At 42.7% G+C, this 21553-nt stretch overlaps 2 protein-coding genes across 2 annotated transcripts in view; one reads left to right on the forward strand and one right to left on the reverse strand.

Annotated features, from left to right (window-relative positions):
- MYO10 (myosin X) overlaps positions 1 to 21553 on the forward strand; it is a 193381-nt gene that overhangs the window by 34233 nt on the left and 137595 nt on the right. Inside the window, exon 2 of the mRNA XM_072958828.1 lies at positions 11572 to 11670. Coding sequence (XP_072814929.1) covers positions 11572 to 11670 — 99 coding nt within the window. The remainder of the gene's footprint in view (positions 1 to 11571; positions 11671 to 21553) is intronic.
- On the reverse strand, positions 6662 to 7106 carry LOC107034753 (large ribosomal subunit protein eL32-like). The gene has a single exon (XM_072951374.1). It carries the CDS (start codon positions 7067 to 7069, stop codon positions 6662 to 6664), a length of 408 nt encoding a protein of 135 aa, XP_072807475.1. The 5' UTR covers positions 7070 to 7106.

The following is a 21553-nucleotide window of genomic DNA, read 5'->3' on the forward strand; positions in this document are numbered from 1 at the left end:
GTTTTTATGAAGTAATGACAAACTGCTGTTCTGAATAAGTTTGTGTATTTTTTCTAAAAACAGATGGTAGCCAGAACACAGCCAGGGCTGCATGAAGATTATCTTACTAGTTTTTGTTTGTTTATGGTTTGTGTGTGTGTGTGTGTGTGTGTGTTTAAGAAAAGTATTCTTGTCAAGAATAGGAAAGGACAAACTCTAGGAAATAAAAGGTAAGGGACGTCTGGTATTACATTCCACGAAGAGTGAAAACATCTCGTAATGGTCTTTTGTTATCCCTTCTGTTCTATATCTCCTACTGTTTCCACTAAAAGGGAGACTGGAATGCAGTTCTAAAGCCAGCTATTTTGTTTTGTGTCCCTTAGAGAGGATTTCCCACTAGTTTTTGAGACCTTAAAAGCAGAACAGTTTTATTCATTTTATAGGGTCTGCATGTCCTTTCCCCAATTAGCTACTTCTCTTTCTTGCCTTATTCTACTGCTCTTCCTGTTGCATAATTACCCTTTGGAAGAAAGACTGTAGGATGAGGGTATTAGAACAGGCATCATTTTACCTCTAACATATTGTAAATGTTTCAGAGCAGGAACGGTTTTATATACGGGTGAATCTTTCACAGCGCCTGGTACATAGTAGTGGCTCAAAAGATACTGTGGGAAGGTGGGAAGGATGGGCTTGTGGAAGGGCAGCCAGATGGATGGATGGATGAGTGGTTGGATGAATGGGTGGATGAGTGGATGGATTTATGGATGAGTGGATGGATGGATTTATGGGAGAGGTGACTTACAGATGATTGAATGAATTTTAGGTGCATTGGCTAATTCTTTGGGTCTATTTTCTGATCTCTTTTAAACATATATATGTTAGCTTTGTGATGATTGGTTAACTAATAGTGGAATAATTTGACTTTTGTTCCTTGGATTTTCACATTCCTACGGTGTCTGAGATTGTCTCAGCAACTAGGAGATGTCTCATTTCTCTCAGTGTTAATGTGTTTTCTGGGATTAGTTCTAGTCACTGTAGTTTAAAAGTAACTGAAAAGCTGTTTTGAAGAGTTCTAAGGAAGGCAGGAGAAATCAGAATCTAACACCAGGGCTGAGTCAGTCGGCAAGCTGAAACCCCATAACCATGGGAATAAACTCTTTAAAGAATTATACGTTCACAAATTAGGTGTCGTGGCCATTTAGCATCGCTTGTTTTGGCTCTGATTTTGATTGGGAGTCGGGGATGCCGATGAGTCTTTTTTTTTTTTTTTTTTTGTATCTTTCCATGCGGAACCTTGAGCAAAGGTTAGTTTATTGGCAAAAACTTTTACCATTTGCTTTTCTTTTTTCTCCCTTTCCATCTCCTGCTTTTCATGTACTTTTCATGTTGTTTTGTGTTTTCATGTCATGTTTGTCTTGAAGCTACAGCTCATCGTGGTGACAGGGTGTGACCTTATGGGCGGACAGCGGGAAAGAACATGGATGCCACGTGATCCTTCTCACTGGTTGTTGCCCAGAGACATAGGACCAATTGTGGACTTTATCGTAATGAATGTGGGCAAGCTCAGTAAACACCCATGCTGTTTTTCAGGTGTGTTTAGGGTTAGATGCTTGGGACATTACACATCTTCCTGTAGGGACAGTGCTGTATAGGCTCCTTAGGCTCGTAGGCAAGCCCAAGAAATGATGTTGATGATGGTGGTGACACAGCTACAAATGCACTGTAGCCACAAATACCTGGAATGTATTTCTTATCTTAAAAAGCACTGCGTTTAAAGACGTCCGTAGGCCTGTCTGGGGAGTTACGCAGCACTTCTGACAGTCTTGGGAGCGGTTGCGGGGAGGGGTTGTCCAAGTTCTGAAAAAGAGTGTCAGCAACACCTTTTCCTCTAGAATGTGATGGTGGCATCAGCTCCGATGGGTGTAGAACAGTTGTTCCTGGTGTTGCCTGTTACAGAGAACAAACACCACCTCCGTTCCACAGCCACAGGCAAATGGTACGAACTTGGGATCTTCACATCACGTATTTCCGACATTCCAGGCTGTGTGCTCACATTTTCTCTCTTGAGCCTCCTGTTCCTCCTTTTCCCTCCCCAGCGGTCAGTGCTGGCCGGGCACTAGCTGAGTTCTGCCTCCTTTGAGAACTGAGCCTGAAACCTGCAGGTTCCGTTCGGTGCTGAGCAGCCCTGGGCTCTTTGGAACCTAACACAGCTGTGCAGAAAGGAGTACTAGCCTCAGGTCTGAGAACCCCCAGTCCCATGGAGGAAGTGAATCAGGGGATCACCCAGCCCCTGTGGCCCTGAGCTCTCTGCCTGCTGTGTGGTCAGGGGTGCACAGACCACCCGCTGCTGTGGGGATGCTGGGGACAGTGGCTGCCCTGCTGCTTGCTTATTTCCAGGTCCTCTCCTGGGGGATGAAGGGGTGGCCGTCTCCGTGGGGGAGACATCTTGGGTTCCACTTTGCTCTTTCATTTTGGAGTCTCCTGGGTCTGTCCCTGGCCAGCCGTGCTCCTTTGTCCCCGCTGCTCGAGTTCGCACTGCATTTTTCATACTCATTTTGTACGTGTGATTATGCTCCTCTTCGTTCTCATCTGTGCTGTTTCCAAACATTCTGACAACTTGTGCATCAAGCTTTGCAAGCACGTGGGGTTGAAGTCACCCTGAGGTGAAAAGAGCGCAGGTTTTTGGACAGGTTTTGTTTGTGCAGTTCCAACCATCTGCATAAAAGCATTGTCAGTTCTAACATGAAAAGTGCATTTAAAAAAAAACAAACAAACCCCAAACAGCACAGTGGACAGAGGGAAGGAAAGAGAGAGCCTTCCAGCACCGTCATCAAGCCCTAGACTTCGGAGCCCTTGTTCCCTCCCTTCGCCAGATGTTTTGAATCAGACTACAGAGGCGCCTCCCTCCCTCCGGTCAGCACCCAGCCGAGGTCACCGGAAATGAGACCTGCCCCAGGTAGACTGCATGTGGGCTGATCCTACTTCCGGAGAGGTTGTGGAAATTCCTAGAATTTAGACGGTGGAGCCTGCTTTCAATTAATGGTTTTGAAAACTCGTTTAATTTGCTTGTTGCCCTAGAACTTAATGTTACTCTAGACCAGTGGTTCCCAACCAAGACAGTCCCCTCACCCACAACAAATAATGACCTCATCCATGATGTCAGTCGTGACGAGGTTGAGGCACCTGCATTCAAGCTTTGTATGTGATAAATGCCGTGTGTCCTTTGAGGTGGATTTGAGTAATAAGGATTAGAAAAAAAATAACATAAGTTGATGAGAAGGTATTCCTACTTCCAGCAACCACAAAAATGACTGTAAAACAGAGGAGATCTCACTTACGTGTGAAACCTCTCCCCAAACCTCCCATCCCCACCAATGCATAAATACAGAGAACAGATTATCGGTTGCTAGAGGTAGGGGGTGGGTGAAGGGAGTCAAAAGGTACAAACTTCCAGGTATAAAATAAGTCCTGGGGATGTATGGACAGCATGGTGACTACAGTAACACTGTATTGTATATTTGCAAGTTGCTAAGAGAGTAGATCTTAAAAGTTCTCATAAGAAAAAAAATTAATTGTGTAGTGATGTTAATTAACGATGGATGTTACAGACTTTCTCGGTATATACAAATATCAAATCATCGTGTTGTACACCTAGAACTAATATGTCACATTTCAATTGTACCTCAACTTTTTAAATGCTCTTTAAATCCTTGTACTATAATATATTACCCACACCCTGTTTCTGGAATTGAGTGTCATCAAGAACAAGGTCCCTCCAAGTCCCCGCCTGTTACATGAGACATCTTCTGAGCCAGGTTACTTCTTCTTTTTTCAGTTGAAGCATAACTGAAGTGTAGTCTATTTACAATGTTGTGTTAATTTTCGGTGTATTGCATAGTGACTCATTTATACATACATATATATATTCTTTTTCATATTCTTTTTTATGATAGGCCATTACAAGGTATTAAATATAGTTCCCTGTGCTATACAGTAGGACTTTGTTGTTTATCTATTTTATATATAGCAGTTAGTATCTCAAACTCACCATTTATTCCTCCCCACCTCCTTTCCCTCCAGTAACCATAAGTTTGTTTTCTATGTGTCTTTTTTTTTTTTTATAAGAGTCTACATATAAGTGATATCCTATGGTATTTTTCTTTCTGGCTACTTCATTTATTATGACGATCTCCAGGTTCATCTATGTTACTGCAAATGGCATTATTTTCATCCTTTTTTATGGCTGAGTAGTATTTCATCGTGTGCAAATGTGTGTGTGTGTGTGTATCTCACATCTTCTTTATCCAGTCATCTGTTGATGGATGTTTAGTTTGCTTCCATGTCTTGGCTGCTGTAAATAGTTTTGCTGTGAATATTGGGGTACATGTATCTTTTCGGATTAGAGTTTCCTCTGGATATATGCCCAGGAGTGGGATTGCTGGATCATAGGCTAAGTCTCCTTTCAGTTTTTTTAAGGAATTTCCATACTATTGTCCATAATTAAGCCAGGTTACTTCTTTACTAAGTCATTGTAGGCAGAAGAGAACCTTTTTGGTTGCTGAATTTACTGCAGATTTAAATAGCTGTATTAATTTATCTTATCTTACCAAACTATTTGACATCTTTGTCTGAAAAAAAAAAAAAAAAGGAGATCACATTTCCAGAACAAATTGTGTCTCTATCATGTAAGTTGTTAGAGACTTCTGAACCGTGGTACTTAACATGGGCCAGGGAAGCAGTCATGGGAGAAAAATAGGTGTGGTGCCTTGTTCTGGGTATGACTGAGCTGTGTGTTTGGCTAAAGAATGTTCTCGTTTCTGTGAATCTGTAATTAGAACATGCCACACAGCATAGTATTTCAAGTCCATCGTCATTATCTCTTTTTTGGAGTTGTTTTCCTACCTTATTTTTAAACTTCAGTGTTTCAAAGTTCAGGAAAGAAGATCATTATTAAAATCAGAAGAGAAATGTAATAGTTAAAAATAATTTTTTTTAAATGGGGCAACAGTAGGTTGAAATCTTTGCTAGTGATTTTATCTTCTATTTACCTTAAATTAGGATCAGCAAACTTCCTGTGCAAAGGACCAGGAGGTGAATATTTTAGGCTTTGCGTAGCTATGTTATGTTGCCATGGTAACAGGAAGGCGCCAGGTACAATTCCTTGCCTGGGGAGGTAATGCAAGTCATAGACAGTTGGCTGGGGATTTATGATAATCTTCCCAGGAGGGGGGCCAGTAATTGAGACAGGGATACCCTTGACCACAGCCTCATCTGGAGATGAGCTTGGGCAAGTCTCCTTGTAGCTTCTGAACCCTGCTAGTCTGCGTTAATGGAGAGCGGGGACTTAATGAACGCAACACTGATCTTCAGAGTTTTAACACAGCTCTTACATGTGGTCATTATGGCTGTGTTGTGTGTGTGTGTGTGTGTGTGTGTGATACCACCACAGGTCAGTTATAGAAACATGATTGGGTTTTTCCCATAATGGAATGGTTAAGCATTGCGTTCATTTATCAGTGAGAAGTATGTAGGCTGGGAGGTGAACTTTTTTTGATGATTTGGAATTACCAAGGTGTAATTACATACCCATTGTAGATTCACAGTTGAATGAGTTTTAGTGCATTTATACAGTTGTGCAGCCATCAGCACAATCCAGTTTTAGAATAGTTCCATTGTGCCCCAAAATTCCTTTCTCCCCATTCAGTCAGTGTGTCTCTCCACCCCTACACCTAGCTCTGGGCATCTATGCATCTAGTTTCCGTGTCTATGGATTTGCCTCTTCCAGAAATTTCATGTATATGGAACCCTATAATATGTGCTTTTTTGTGTGTAACTTCTTTCACTTAGCATTTTTGAGATTCATCCTTTGTTGGTGATTCTGTGATTTGGTTTTTGTTACTAAGACTTCCATTGTGTAGAAATTCTGTACCTGTTGATGGACATTTGAGTGTGCAGACAAAAAGATGTTGCCTGCTATCAGCTCCTGTAGCTGCCACCAGTGGTATACCCCAAGGGGAACTGAGGATGGAGAAAAACACTAGATAATTAACGTATATCTAAAGAATAATTTCAGTGAGTCTAGACTCTTGCATCTTCCCATAAGTGGAAAATCGTAACTTGAACATAACTAAAATCATTAACTTGAGGTGTCTGGTTTTTGTGATTAGCAGTAATCTTTTGACATTCAACTCATTCCCCCCTCCCCCATCCCAGCAAAAACTCCCGTATATCCTGATTCCTCCCTTACCTCTTTGGAACTTGTTACTCAAAGCAATCTGAGTCTCCTGGGCTTTAGTTCTCAGTAAGGTCCCTGAATAAAGCATTAACTCAACTTTTAGGAAATGATTTCTAGTATTTGGCTATTAGGAATAATGCTGCTCTGAATATTTGCATACAAGCCTTTTTTAAAAAAATCTTTTTTTTTATTTGAGTAGGTATATATCCTAGGAGTTGAATTGTTGGGGCATATGGTAAGATTATGTTTCACTTTTTAAGAAACTGCCAAACTGTTTTCCTAAGTGGATGTACTGTGTTATATCACCACCAGCTTCTCCACATTGTCATCAACACTTGATAAAGTCAGTCTTTTTTTTAAATTAGAGCCAGGAAATCTTTTTCTTTTTTTTTCTTTTCTTTTGAGTTTCATGGTTTTATTAACACAAATACAATGTGCACGAGCTGCCTATTTGTTTTCTTTGCTGCACAGCCTGGCGTTCAGATTGGTGACTCTGATGGCCAGCTGGGCTGCTCTCTCCACAGTGGCTTTGCGGTTCTTGGAGGAGACGTTGTGAGCAATCTCAGCACAGTAACATCTGCTGCACATCAGCAGCACTTCGAGCTCCTTGACGTTGTGGAGCAGTAACTTGCGGAAGCCGCTGGGCAGCGTGTGCTTTGTTTTCTTGTTGCTCCCGTAGCCAGTGCTGGGCGTCAGGATCTGGCCCTTGAACCTCTTGCGCACCCTGTTGTCAGTGCCTCTGGGCTTCAGCCAGTTCCACTTAATTTTGACATATCGGTCTGACTGGTTCTGGATGAACTTCTTGGTCCTCTTTTTGATGATCTTGGGCTTCACGAGGGGTCTGAGGGCGGCCATGATGCCGACTGTGAGATGGCTGCCACCTCCGTAGGTAGCGCCGTGGAAGAGAGGGTGAGTCAGGAAATCTTTTGCTGGCAGTGGAAAAATGGAATGCCTATGAACCTCGTTTTTGAAGAAGGGAAGGTATTACTTACTTCCCTATCTTAGAGGATTGTTCTGAAGATCAAAGAAACGGGAATTTATATGCAAGTGCTTTGTCTTGTAAAACTGTTGCTGGTGATGTGCAGAAAAGTTTTTAGAAGTTTAATTTAACACATATTGTCTCAGATTAAGGTGAAAATGTCCCAAGATTTAATAAAACATGTATTTCATGATCAAACTTCTTCCACCTGCTTTTAGAGGCATATTTTTCTCCAATAGTGAGTTTTCTCTATATGCTGGGAGCTTTCTCCATATGCCTGCATTGTACTTAAATTATCAGCCTTATTTAACAATGACAGGATATAATGGTTTGCATATGGCGGGCAAATTTTTATTCCCCACTCAAACTTGGATGGTCTGGTAAATGTGACTTTGTTTTCCAGTGCCTGTGGGTGGCCTCTTTGCTGGACCTGGGCATATGTGTTCTATTCAAATAGAAGGGAACAGAAAGTTTGGGGGCTGAGAGAAACCACCCAGAACAATCTGTATAAAAATATCCATTTCAACAGTTTGACTTTGCAATTTTGATTCTATGAAAATGCCTGTTTAAACTTTTTCAAAGAACAAAGGGCATGTTTTGAATGTATTTCCCTTCCTACCTGTGGAGGACTCCACTGTAGGTTGAGAAATACCAGCCAGTGGGCTCTAGATTTGAAATCTGGGCTAGGTTTTGTAGAACTTGTTTATCAGCAGCTCTTCACACCTGTTGAGAAAGACCTTTGGACTCCGGAAGTTGTACTGTGTGTTTGATCGTGTAGGACTGTGTCAACAAAGGGCTTTGTAATACTTTCAAGTGAGAAGGTTGAAAAGAACCACAGCAAAACTCAAGTAAAAGAAACTGTAAGCTGTGTAGCCTCTGGGAGTCGGAAGGTTTACACTAATCCTGGGGACAATTTATAGTAATTCAATAATGTTTCGTAACGTAATCTTAATTCATACTAAGTGGAGGATTTTGATCATTGAGAAACACATACGTGAAATCCTTTTTGATAAAATGATGCAGGCGATAGTTGTAGCAAACAGAAAGCTTTGGATTCAGGATTGTGGGATGGAGGTCCACTGAATTATTTTATAATTTTTACCTAATAAGTAAATTTCTTTATGACTTTGAAAATTTTCATTTGCATGTATGTGTGTGTACGTATAGGTATTTCAAAGCTTCCCATGTTGCAGTCTCTGACATGTGGGTTTAAAAAAGGATGCAAAAGTGGTTCAGGTACTTGGAAGTCTCTTTCTAGAGCATTACAGATACTGTGGTTTTGGTGTGGAATGATACTTGAAAGCAGTCAGAGATGCTTGCAGTAAACGTTCTTTTGAGAAAGCAGCTGTTTGCTCATAAAGAAATCAGGACTGACAATCAGTTGTGTCATTCTTTCTGGAAGTTGGGGACCTGTGTCTCAGCCCAAAGTGGGAATCATTGGTATGTGACTGACTTGTGCGGGGATGGGAACTCGTCCCGTTGGCGTTATCGTGTTCTTTAAAGAAGGCAGTCTTCAGAATTTATAGAGAAACACTTCCTATTCGTTTTTGATGTTGTTTTCCATCTTCATCGTGGAGGATTGAAGAAGTTTAGAGTTGACAACTTAAAATTTTCACAATAAAGAGAGAGGGGACGCCCACGGGGAGGGCCTTGTGTAGGGTCCTAGTAGGGGCTGCCAGGAGAGTCGCAGAACTCACAAGGGGAATTGCAGCCAATGCCATTTCAGCCTTGGGCTCCAGCCACCTTGAACTTCTTGCAAATGCTTGTACCTGTGGCCCCGCCTCTGGGTCCCACTCCTTCCAGAGCCCGGAGGTCCAGCTTGCTGTTCCCCAAATGCTTTCATCACACTCGAGGTTGAGTAAGTGAGGATCCCGAGTAACAGTGGTGACGACAGATGTTTTAGGTCCTGGCTGGTGTGTCTTAAACAGGGTCATCATTGGCACTGAGGGAGTAAATTGTAAGTTGGATTTTTCTAACTTAAATTTTCCCTTCTAGAAGGAGTTGGGTGTGATAATTGGCTACCTAGAGGGACCTTTGTGTGTGGTTATATTTTAGTTGTTGACTGACCTATCGATGCATTTTATTTATTAATGAATTATTTGAAGGAGTCAAATAGTGTGGTGTGTGGAAAGAGCATGGATCTGGGAATTGGAAAGATTTGAGACCTGGCTTGGTCACCAGCTATGTGACATTAGGCAGGGACTTAAGTTGTGAACCTCAGTTTTGGGGTGGGAATTCCTATCTTACCGAGGGTTAGGTTAGTGCTACTATTATTTTGAGGCTCTTAGCACGTGACTGTGACACCCCGTGGACACTCCATTACTAAGCTACTGTTTATGGTATCAAGAACACAATTTAAACTAGCGTAAAATGATGAGTTTACTTAGTTTACTTCTATAATATTTATCATCTGCCATCTGTGTTAACAGAACAGTAGTAGTCCCTTGAACTAGAAGTTGAATGTTTAGCCAATGTATTTTGAATATTTCATTTAACATTTTAAATTGTAACAGAAGTTAAGCAGACCGATGAAATGAGATCGAAAGTTCTAGGAAAAGAAGTTCAGTGTTAACTGCTATGTCAGATGATAATTTTGGTATCGTATTTCCACTGTTCCATCTTTGTTGGAGTTGATGAAATTGTTGAGCAGAGTAGAAATAACATGAGATACTAAAGCTATTGCATTACATTGGGTATACATCATCAGTCATAAAAGTAATTCTTTTTTTCATATTGAGTATTTTTAAAATTACAGCATAGTTGATTTACAGTATTGGGTTAGTTTCAGGTGTACAGCATAGTAATTCAGTATTTTTGCAGACTATAGTCCATTAGAGGTTATTACAAGATAATGGATATAAATCCCTGTGCTAGACAGTATATTCTTGTTGCTTATCTATTTTGTATATAGTAGTTTGTATTTGTTAATCCCATACCCTTAATTTGTCCCTCCTCCCGTCCTCTACCCTTTGGTAACCACTGATTTGTCTTCTGTATCTGTGAGTCTCATTCTGTTTTGCATATACATTCATTTGTATTATTTTCTAGATTCCACATACAAGTGATACCACACAGTATTTGTCTTTCTTTTGTCTGACTTATTTCACTAAGCATAATACTATTTAGGTCCATCTATGTTATGCAAATGGCAGTATTTCTTTTTTATGGCTGAGTAATGTTTCATTGTGTGTACACACACACACACACACACACACACACACACATATATATAAACATCTTCTTGATTCAGTTGTTTGTTGATGGGCACTTGGGTTGCTTCCATGTGTTGGCTATTGTAAATAGTGCTCCTGTGAACATTGGGGTGCATGTATCTTTTCAAGCTAGTCTTTTCATTTTTTTTCTGGATGTATACCCAGGAGTGGAATTGCTGGGTCATATGATAGTTCTACTTTTAGTTTTTTAAGGAACTTCTATACTGTTTGCACAGTGGCTACACCCGTTTTATATTCCCACCAACAGTGTACAAGAGTTCCCATAAAGGGAACTTTATAATTTGAATGACCAGTGAACACCCAGTAATTTCTTGAAACTTTGTAATCATTCACCCTTGAAAACAAACGGTTTTCATGCTGTGAAATCAAAGGAAGAGGAAATTCAGCATTGAAAAGCTAAATATTAAGAGTATCATTTCATTTGTCTGGTGGGAAAATATAAAATGGAAATGAAGTCAATGCTAAAAAAAATCGTGCCCCAGGTTAAAACAGTAGGATCTGGAAGTTGCTGTCTCTTGGGCTCTCATCCCAAACTTTGGGGTGCATTAGGTGTCTGCTGGATTGGATTCTAATCTTTACTAAAACTTCAGTCCCTCTCTTGGAGAGTCCAGTTGACACATGGCTTTGGTACAACCAGGAAGTCAGTGGAGTGCCCTGATGCCTTCCAAGTGGGCAGGTGCATGGGGCTTGGACCTGGAAAGAGGGGAGCCTGAGGGTCCCAAAGAGTTCTCAGCTTAGGATGAAACAGTGCAGTGACCTTGTTAAACTTGTGGTTTCTGGATATGTGGTGTGGAGCAAATTTCTTTACCTCTAGGCCTCCAGTTCTCCATCCATAAAATGGGATGATACTGGTTCTTGCCTCAAAGTGGGTGCCTTACTGAAATGAGAGACTCCTTATAAATCAGTTGCATTTTAGTGCTGTTTCCTCTGCCTGGTGGGACCCTTTCTCGGTCACACTTGTACGTAACTAAGGCTGTGGACAACACTTTCTTTGAAGAGTCATTCCTTCCTTGTTTGAGGAAGACATCTGCTTTTCAAAAAGTGGTTTTTTCAGGAAGGCAGTAGTCATAGTAATTTTAAAGGTGGTGTTTTGCCACAGAATGCAATGCAGACTCATAGTTAAATCCTGTTTGTTTTGTTTGCAGGGAGCACGGGTCTGGCTCAGAGAGAATGGCCAGCATTTTCCAAGTACTGTAGATTCCTGTGCCGAGGGCGTCGTCGTCTTCCGGACAGACTATGGTCAGGTGAGCATCAGAGCCTGCCGCTGCAGGACACAGGGTTCTCCTTCCTTGGGTGGCCTTCCGAAGGGCATGTGTGCATTCTCTCCCTGCCCCTCATGCCTTAAACATTTTTTCTAAGTGATAAAAATGGAATCTCAAAAAGGAGTATATAATGCACCCCTTGAGTGTGTGAGTGATGCAGTAAAAAATTCCGCCAAATCAGAATAGAAGTGTTCCAGCCAGTTTGGGACAGAGAGCACTACACTTGGCTGGTCCTTCCTGGGGATCTGGAAGAATCAGAAGTAACAGGGTGCCAGCAATTGGAGAAAAAGTTCAAATACATTGTTATTTGCCAATTGATTTCGTTACCACTCTCCTTTAAAGTTCTTAAACATTCCTAGCGTTGGAAATACTGGCCTGCCGTGGAGAATGCAGTGGTGTCCTCATCCCTGCAAGGACAGAACGGACCAAACCCCCCAACCTGCGCTTCCTCATCCACCTTGTTGAGCAGCGGAAGAAGCACCTTCTGTTTGTGGGAATCACTGCTCCAGGCTCCCCATTGTCTAGTGTAAAACAAGTGAAAAGCCATATCACTGAAAATAAATACATGAATCCAGAATCTGGCTCACTGATTACATTGGACAATTGTAAAAGGAGACCAGCATCTCCATTTTAGAAGGAAACAAATTTTAAAAAAATTTTGTAATTGACATATATTTGATTTACAATGTTTTGTTAGTTTCAGGTGTACAGCAGAGTGATGCAGTTATACATATGTATTCCTTTTAGGTTCTTCTCTGTTACAGGTTATTACAAGATATTGAATATAGTTCCCTCTGCTAAACAGTAGGTCCTTGTTGTTTATCTGTTTTGTATACAGTGGTGTGCATCTGCTAATCCCAAAGGAAGCCAATTTTAATGTTAAAAATGGATCCCTCCCTCCAAGACACATATTACAATTTATGACATAAAGAACTAAAAGGACTTCATACGCCAGTATTTAAAACTCATAGTTTCTGAATTTTGTTTGCAAGTTGAGACCAAAAACTTCAAGGTCAGCGTTGTGTAGTCTGAGGCTGATGGACTTCTTGGTTATCAAAACCTTGAGCAGAGATGGTCCCCTTGGTGGTACCTTCCTCATTTCTAGGCTTCATAAGCAGTGATGTTTCTGGACTATCTTGCAGTTCCTCAGTTTCTGTTTCGTCTGAGTGTCTTTGAATGGCTCTTCAGTATTTGGTGGTGAAGATACAGCAGTTTTGTGTAGGTGGAGAGTGGGGGTGGGGGCAGGGAGAGGCAGGGAGGAGAGACCACACGTCTCACAGACACCGATGCCTGGTCTGGTCTCTTTCCCATTGGGTTCTCAGGTGGTGTAGTGCCACCTATAAGCTAAGACTAAGTGCCTTGCTTCAGGGCACTGCTTAGATGTTTAAGTTCCTGTATGTAGAGTGGTCACCTTCACTCTGTGTTGCCTTTTCACTTTTCCCAGATGCAAATTCAGTTCCTTATACACGCTTTTTAAGATGATTTAAAAAAGGAAAACAGTATGTAAACAGTGTACTTGGCTTATGTCCCTCTGTCCCAGAAAGGATTGTAAAATAGGTTTTAATGAAATTTTTTTGTCGAATTATTTTTTAATCCTAATGATACTTCCTTTGCTTTTCTTTTTTAACTTTGCCATTTCTGAAAAGAAGTTGTGGTAAAAAACACAGCATTAAAATCCCCATCCTAACCACGTTTAAGTGCACATTTCTGTAGTGTCAAGGACAGTCGCACTGCTGTGCAGCAGATCTCGAGAACTTTCTCATCTCACAGTCCTGAGACTCTGTACCCACCAAACGCTTAACTCCCTATCGCTCCTCCCCCGGGCCTTCGTAATCACCTTTCTACTTCCTGTCTCTGATTTTGACTACTTCAGGTACTTGGAGGAGTGGAATCATGTAGTATTTGTCCTTTTTGGCTACTGGCTTGTTTCACCTAACGGAGTCTGTGTCACGTGAGACCATTGCCAGCTGGTCGATGGGTGGCTCTTGGCGAGGGGGGCGTGGAAAGGGATGGTCAGGCCAGCAGTTCTGTTTTTACCCTTGCCAGTATTTATGGATTGTGGGTTTAGAAAGAACTAAACCAGAAAAGTATATACTGAAACATGAAAACAACTGCCAACTTTGACCCGCAATCTTCAATCGGTCAGCAAATCCTTGGTCTTACACTGTCTACTCTGTTGTCCCCAAGTATAACAAGTGTAATTAGCTGGGCGACCCATGTAGGAAATACAGGGTTTGAAATAGAGAAGAGGGGCAGGTTGGAAAGAACTGGGTTCAGACGTGGATCAAGAACAAGCAGTGGCCAAAGGACTAGTTTCTCTCTCTCCTGACCAACTTCTTCCTCTCCCTACATCACAGGTTCATTATGGAACATACAGGCGTAGCCACCAAGGATCAGGAGAAGTCCATTAACTGGTCCTGGCACCTGGGACTGGAACACCCGCTCTCGAACTGGGCAGGGATAGATTCTTGAGGGAATCAGGGTCAAAGATGTAGAGCATGGCCTTGTCCTGGTAAACCCTATGGTAACTTTTCAGGGTATTGGCTAATTTCAACCCAATTTGGTAGGTTATTAAAGGGTCTTAAAAATATTGGTGTTTCTGGGGTAAAGAGAGAAGGAAGAGTTATTGTCTAATGGGTATAGAGTTTTAGTTTTGTAAGATGAAAGCCAGGATCATGATGATGGTTACACAACAGTGTGAATGTACTTAATACCACTGAACTGTACACTTAGGATTAAAATGATAAATTTTAAGTTAGTATGTGTATCTTAACCACAATAACAAAAAAGATATTACTGTTTGAGGTCAAATAGTAGCTGGTAAAAGGTGTCAAATAGGTATTTTTCTGTGTCTTTATAAACAATTCCAGGACAATTTTGTGTGTGTGTGTGTGTATATATATATATATTTATTTATTCAAATATAGTCAGTTTATAATGTTGCGTCAATTTCTGATGTACAGTAGAATGCTGAGGGAAATTTTTATATTCCCGAAATATGACCTCTTAGAGTCCATAAATGGCTCACAGCTGTTAGTTGAATTCCCGTTTGGTTTAGAGCAGTGCATCTCAAAATGTGCTGTATATGAATCACCTGGGGGTCTTGTTTCTGATGCAGATTTTGCTGGCAGATCTAGGGTGGGGCCTGAGAGTCTGCATTTCCTGCAAGTTTCCCGGTGGTGTGGATGCTGCTGGTCCCCGATCCACATTTGAGTGGCGAGGATGTACAGGACAGCGCAGAAAACGGCCTGAGGGTCATAGTCGCCCACCGTGAAGAGCGGGAAGTACTCTCAGCCGCCCCCCCACCCCCATCCCCCACATGTACCGCTAGTTCTGTTGTGGAGGAAGTGAAAATAAAGAAGAGGGCTTTAGGTAGTGCTAGGAAATTTTTCTAAGCTTTTGGAAGTTTTTGCTTTCTCTGGGCTGCCCCCAGTTCCAACAATCATTTCACCTCAAGTGTGGCCAGACATTGTGCTGACCATAGTGAAGTAATTCTCAGGTGGATTAAAGAACAGATTCAAAATCCTGTTTAGTGTTGGAAACCAAGCAGAGCCACGTGTAAAATCCTAGAATGGGACCTTGGGGATGCGGAGTAGAGAGGAGGTAATTGTGTGTTTTTGGTGAGAGCCCTAAAGGGCCCTTTTTTTAAAAAAAAAATTTTGTTCAGTCTCAGAGTTTTGCATGTTCGCTCAGCTGTTTTTGGTGGGTTTTTTTTTTTTTGGCCAGGGGTATAGTTTCGTATTTATCTAAAATTTAAACTACTGTAGGTTGGTCCCAGGAATACAGAGGACCGAAACGTTCCCATTTGACTCATAACTTTTATGTTACACTCGCTGTGGAGTATTTGCAGGCGGAAAAAGAAACGTGCAAGTGACCTGCTAACATGCTTTGTTGAAAAAATAAAAGAGCATATTCAGGGCCTCTGGAGAACGGAGCACATGGGCAGGTCAGCACTGCTCTGAAAGTTAGGGATGACTTGTCTTCTTGCATAGTGAGCTCTGGACAGAGTTTCAGAAACACAACACCGTTTTCTGCAGGGTGTAAATGTGGCTAAAAATGGACTCTTGTGGAAAGCGTAGGAGGGAAGTCGGCATTGAATGCTTGTCTTTTCCAAAACCATCATCAGGCGCGTGGGCTATCACTGAAGCGCTTTTTTGGAAGAGAATGTAGAATGAGCTAAGAAGTTCTAAATTAGATTTTTTCACTTTGAGAGTCAACTGTTTTATCCTTTCCAAAAAGAGCCTAATTTGATGGCTCTGAAATAGCTCAGAGTGATATCAAGTTACAATAAAATGGCATTTTAAGGGGTAGTTATTGAACCTACCCCAGTCAGCGTAATCAAGGCGATTACTCTCTGCAAGGATTCCGTTGGGTTTTCTGTTTGCGTTGTCTGTTATGGGGTCTCCTGAAACACTTTATGGACTGGGGAATTAACCGTCCCAATCCATGTCTGTGCCTTCCCTCCTCTGTGCCCTTCTCTTCTTATTTGCACGAAGTATAATTAGACTTGGTTTTAAAAGTTATTCTCTTTTTAGGAAAAGGCCATTCGATCGCCTGGTACTTACAAGTTGTCCCCACCCCCCAAGATAGACTTTCTCAGGCCACACGGGAAACACGACCCTAACTATTTATAATCACATTTCCCATTGAGAGCCATCTCTAACCTTTTGGGTTCGACCTTCACTTTGACTTATTGGCATTTATACTATGGGACCAATTTTGTGAAACTTGATAATGGGTTGGTGTCGTGGTTTTTCATTGCGTTTTTGTCATTTTTCACTCTCTGCTCTGTCCAGATGCTTTGTTTTGCCTTTTCCCCCCTTCATTTTGCCCTCTTTGGTGCCTTTTTGTGTCCTTGAATGTCTTGGGGATGTGGCAGCTTCTTCACTCCCTCTCCACACACTGTATGGGTTCACTCCTGTGTCGCGGACGAGTCTCCGTCAAGCCTGCTGAGGGCTGGAAAACTGACCGTGGGACCGGCTAGCATGTCTCCCATTTCAGAGCTCCAGGTAACACCCTGCGACCCCACTGACAGTCAGGAATGGGGCAGCTAGAGCTCAGTGATTTTAAGTGTTAGGTGGGAACAGGTCAGATGTGACTGCAGAGGGAAGTGGAGGAGCCTGGATATTTTAACCAAGTTAAGAATTTCATCTGAAAGGATGCTGATTGCACATGCTCCCCGCCTCCCCACCCCCAGCCCAGGAATGCGCTGCAGAAGCTGCATTCCTGGCTTCACACGCAAAGCCAGCTGTTGGTGAAGGCAGCTGCCTGGGTAGAGAGGTCTCACCGGCCAACTCCTTCTACGTGAGCGGATGGAAAGTGAGTGAGCAGCAGTTGGCACGGCCCCCCCAAATCTGGTGGGGCCATCTGAAGTCCCCCAGGGGGGAAAGGTGGGGAGAAACCAGCAGGGAGACAGCTAAACTTCTGAAGATGGAGGGAAAGGAGTTTGGAGGGGCAACACTGATGATGGAGAAGTAGTGGCATTAGGGTACTGTGACTCGCAGATCCAAACTCTGGGACAGCAGGGCAGAGTCTCTCTGGTCAACTGTGCTGCACGTAATTCCCTTGCTTTTATGTTGTTTAAATAACAAAAAAGTGTATTCTACCCCCTTCTCATCTTTTTTATCTCCTTTTTGGTAAAGAGAAACATTTCCATACTGATGTGCTTATTTTGGGGAAATCTTACCCATTTTTTTCTCAAAAGGAGAGAAACATAGATTATATTTTTGCTCCCTATAGCCTCTCAGGTGTCCTCTGTACTGCAGTTGACGCTTCCAGCCAAATTAACCTGGGGTTCAGTTGAACCGTGTGAAATTGCTGTCTCTACAGGATGAGAGAGTTGAGTTTCGGCAGTTTCCTGTGGGTTGCCGAGCCTAAGAGTATGTTAATTGCCCTCTATTTTAATTTTGTGTTTTAGCTTGTCCATATGTTCATGATTTAAAGATAGAATTTGTCTGATGGCGTGCAGTACAGTTGAACAAAGTAGTTTTTTTGCAGTCCAGTTGAGAGGCAAAGCATATCCCTAAAACAATACGCAGCCCTGGCTTTTGGGTACCACTGCCACCTCGAATTCCATTGTTGTTGTGTGTATATTTGTGTGTGTTCACAGCTGTGACATTTGTATCCCTTTTGGGGTTTTCAGTGTTTTGGATGGGTGTCTAAAATAATTTGCTATGATTGATCTCTGCTGCAAATGTCCAAATTTGAGTTGAAAGAAAAATGAATGGATAAATATATGATTTTTTTTAACCGGAACTTGGATTTTCCTGTGTGTGTGTGTTTGTTGTGGTAAATATAAATTACGTAGACTTGACCGTTTGAACCATTTTTGAGTGTAAAAGTGGATGGCATTAATTACATCCGTAATGTGTGCAACCATCATCACTATTTACAAAACTTTTTCATCACCCCGAACAGAAGCTCTGTGACCATTAAATACTAACTCTCTATGCAGTTTGTTTTTAAACTACTTTTCTCTTGGATACCTTTCCTTGTGCTGCTTTTAGATACAAAAGAACGTAGAAATTCTTGTTTGTATCTTTTCTGAAGAAATAGACACCATCAAGAAAGAACTGCTTTAGACCTAGCTCCAGAGTCTGAGGATGGAGAATTGGATGGTGACTGAGATCTGCTGACCACCAGTGAGCATTTGGCGTTGGCCTTGTGATGTGGGCGTTGGGTGGGTGGTAGGGCTCCTATGGGTGGGTGAAGGTGGCTGCACAGCCATTCAAAAAGAGAAAAGAGGGACATGCCAGTGGCAAGTGGCAGATACTTTTTAAAAAATCAGATGTATTTGGTTCCCTTTGTTGAAACTTCAGTACGGGTCCATCTATTGTTCTTGGAATTCACTTCCATCAAAATAGTGCTGCTGTATTAAAAACACACTGCTGAACTGAGCAGCTCTTACATTCTGTGCTTTTCCCACATTTTGCTATTTCGTCCTGGAAATACCCGTCTCTGAGATGGATGGCAAACACCAGCCCGGGGAGTTTCTTAGAATCAAGAGTCAATCCCCCAGAGGCTGAACACCTCTGGGACTTTCAGTCTTGCTTTAAAGACCAAGTAGAATGCAGTTTGTCCAACTTGGTTTAGAGTGAAAAAAAAATATTTTTATGCCTGAAAGCCATGTGATTGACTCTCTAGAGTTCTTCCAAGAATCTGGTTTGGCATCTTGTGGCTCAAAGATGGAAAGTCAGATGTTTCCATTAATTTTCGCTCTGGGACAATAGAAAAAAAAACAAAAAACATCTGATCGTTAGTGCACTTAGCGCCAGGAAAAAAACATGTGCTTATGTGTAAGTTTGCAGAGCTCCGCGTGGACACTCGCTCACTGTAAGTTGGGAAGAGACGGTCACGCAGGCAGGCTGTGGGCTTGCCTTGGCCTTTTGGGCAGGTTCCTGCAGGTGTGCCTGCCCCTCCCACCTTCATTCAGGGGTGGAGACCTTTTCAGAGGCTTTCTCAGCCTCTCCATCCAGAAGAGCCACCACCTTGACATTGCATCGTGCGTGTTGGTTTGATTTTTTTTTTCTCTGCCTCTCCTCACCATGCTCTCTGAGATCGAGGGTATATCATTTGTGTGTTCTTAGCATCTCGGCACAAAGCCTGGCCCACGGAGGCACTCACGTACCGAGCGCATGGTGTATCTCTGTCTGTAGTCAGTGCGAAACCAAACAAGTCATTAGAATGATGTCATTTCTCTATCAGAACGTTATATGATAACTGTCTCAACAGAGCACACATGTCTTAAGGGCCTGCAAGTGACAAAAGGAAAAGCCTCTGGTCCTAAAGTCATGGTGGGAGTTCCTCTGTGTTACTTCCCTCCTGGCCATAGGATCGGAGTGAAATAAAGAGCCCTGAAACTCATTAAAGGGGATTCCTTTTTCAAAGGAATTATTTCACTTGATAGACTCCAAAAATATATAAATTGCATTTTCCTTTTATAAGGGGGAGTGGGTGGCTGTTAAGTTGGGTTCAGAATATTTTCCCAAAGTTTGGCCTTTTGAAACCTGAGGTGATAATTCTATACGCTTCATCAACGACACCAAAACAGGGAACTGTTTACAGGGACAAACACTGGATACGTTGGTGTTCTGAGGAGTGTGGGCTGTGTCAGGTGATGGAGACCTTAGCCTGCCAAGGGCGCACACCACTTCTGTCATCTGCCCTCGCTGGCACCTCTGAAAAACCCATTGTAAGACCTTAAGAGCCCCTGTCTCTGCTCCTTTAAGTGAATCCAGCTTAAGTGGATTAGGAATCCAGCTTATTTTTGACCCTTTCTTTCAGAACAGTCCCCTTTGGACTGACTGCTGGGGCCCCTCCCTGTCTGGCACCCCCACGGGGTGGGTGGGTGGGTGGAGAGAGAATGAGGTCGCTATTAGCAGTATTTCCTGGCCCCTGCGAGGCCCTGACTGACCACACACACACAAATGATTTTGCAGGAGAGCGCAGATGACCTCTGCCCTGGGTCATGACCTTCTGTGGCCTCCTGTCCTTGGTTGGGCCAAATTGTTGGCTTTCTCCTTTGTGGTTATCTCTCGACTTCAGCCTCATCTTTCCTCCCTGGGTCCATTCAGTGAACCTCCTCTTCCCATCCCTTAGACTCAGTGTATTTATTTGGGCTCAAGCCTGCCTCTGACTTGCCTGCGCCTCCCATCCGCGGTCGACTTCTGGATTCCAGGCTCTGCTCGGAGTAGCTCAGCCGACTGGTGCCTGTGTCGGCCTGTGGTTTATCCAGACCCTTCCTGCTTCTCCCGGGAACCCTTCCCAGTGACCAGGCACAAAGAGAAGGGCTGACTTTTGTACTGTTGGACCTACTATTGCTTTCAACTTTGTGGTTACTTTTAGGAAATCAAATTGCTCATACTTGAAGGTAAACAGAATACTGTCTTCCATTCTTGATACCCATGAATATGGAAAGCAGTCAGCAAACCAGTGCTGGATGTTAAGCTCAGACCAGGTGGTAACTTAAGACTGGGAGAGGTGATGGGGAAAAGGGGTGCAATCAAAACTCAGGGTTTTTTTTTTTTTTTTGAGGCTTAACTACTATACCTTTACTGTAAGTGTCATTTTGTGGAAAATGTATGTAAAGATGTTGTTTGAAAACAAAGCCGTTCAGAAGATTATCCGTGGGAATCAGACGTGGCACCGTTTAATGCCAGGTGGAGTTGCAGTAGAAAAAGCAGAAGCAGTTTGTTGAAACAAATTCCGGCAGTTGCTGGTTTGTGACTGAGGTTCATTTCATCTCAAATTCACTTAAAGGCCTGTTACTTAGAACCACTTTTCCTAAAGACTCAGTAATATACGTGAGGGATTGGTTACCTAGTCTGTCTGCAAAGGCCTGTTCGGGTACCTGTGATGGGGACTCGGGATGGTGTGCAAGTCCTCTGTTGCCTGATTCCAACTTTGCTGAACTCCAATCCAGGCTGCCACTGTGGTGAGATTAGGGAACCACATTCTTCCCATGATCACCTCTCTGGGGGGCTGTGGGAAACGAGGTCACCCCACTTCTAAGCCACATCCTCCTTGTGAGGGTTGGCGTTGGAAAGAGGGTGCCGTTTGCCAGGTGACATCTCTCCACTAGGCCCCATGCTGGTGCCTTCCATCCATTTAATCCTCACTGCTCCCCTATGAGGAAGGTGTTTGAGATTGAGCTGCCATGGGGTAGTGTGTCCATAAGTCCACAGTTGATCAGCAACGCGTTGATAGAGCTGGGTTTGGATCCAGAGTTGGTCATCTTTCTACTTGATCACGTTACTTCCTCCGGAGGAAAGTGAAGTCTGGCAGGGTGAGGTGGGGGCTGTCGCTTATCCACCTTGCCAGCCCTTCGACTGCCCATCCTGGCTGCTGCTTCAAGTTCACTTCTTTT

The sequence above is a fragment of the Vicugna pacos genome, chromosome 3 (assembly GCF_048564905.1).
Source record: "Vicugna pacos chromosome 3, VicPac4, whole genome shotgun sequence".
Taxonomy (NCBI): Eukaryota; Metazoa; Chordata; class Mammalia; order Artiodactyla; family Camelidae; genus Vicugna; species Vicugna pacos.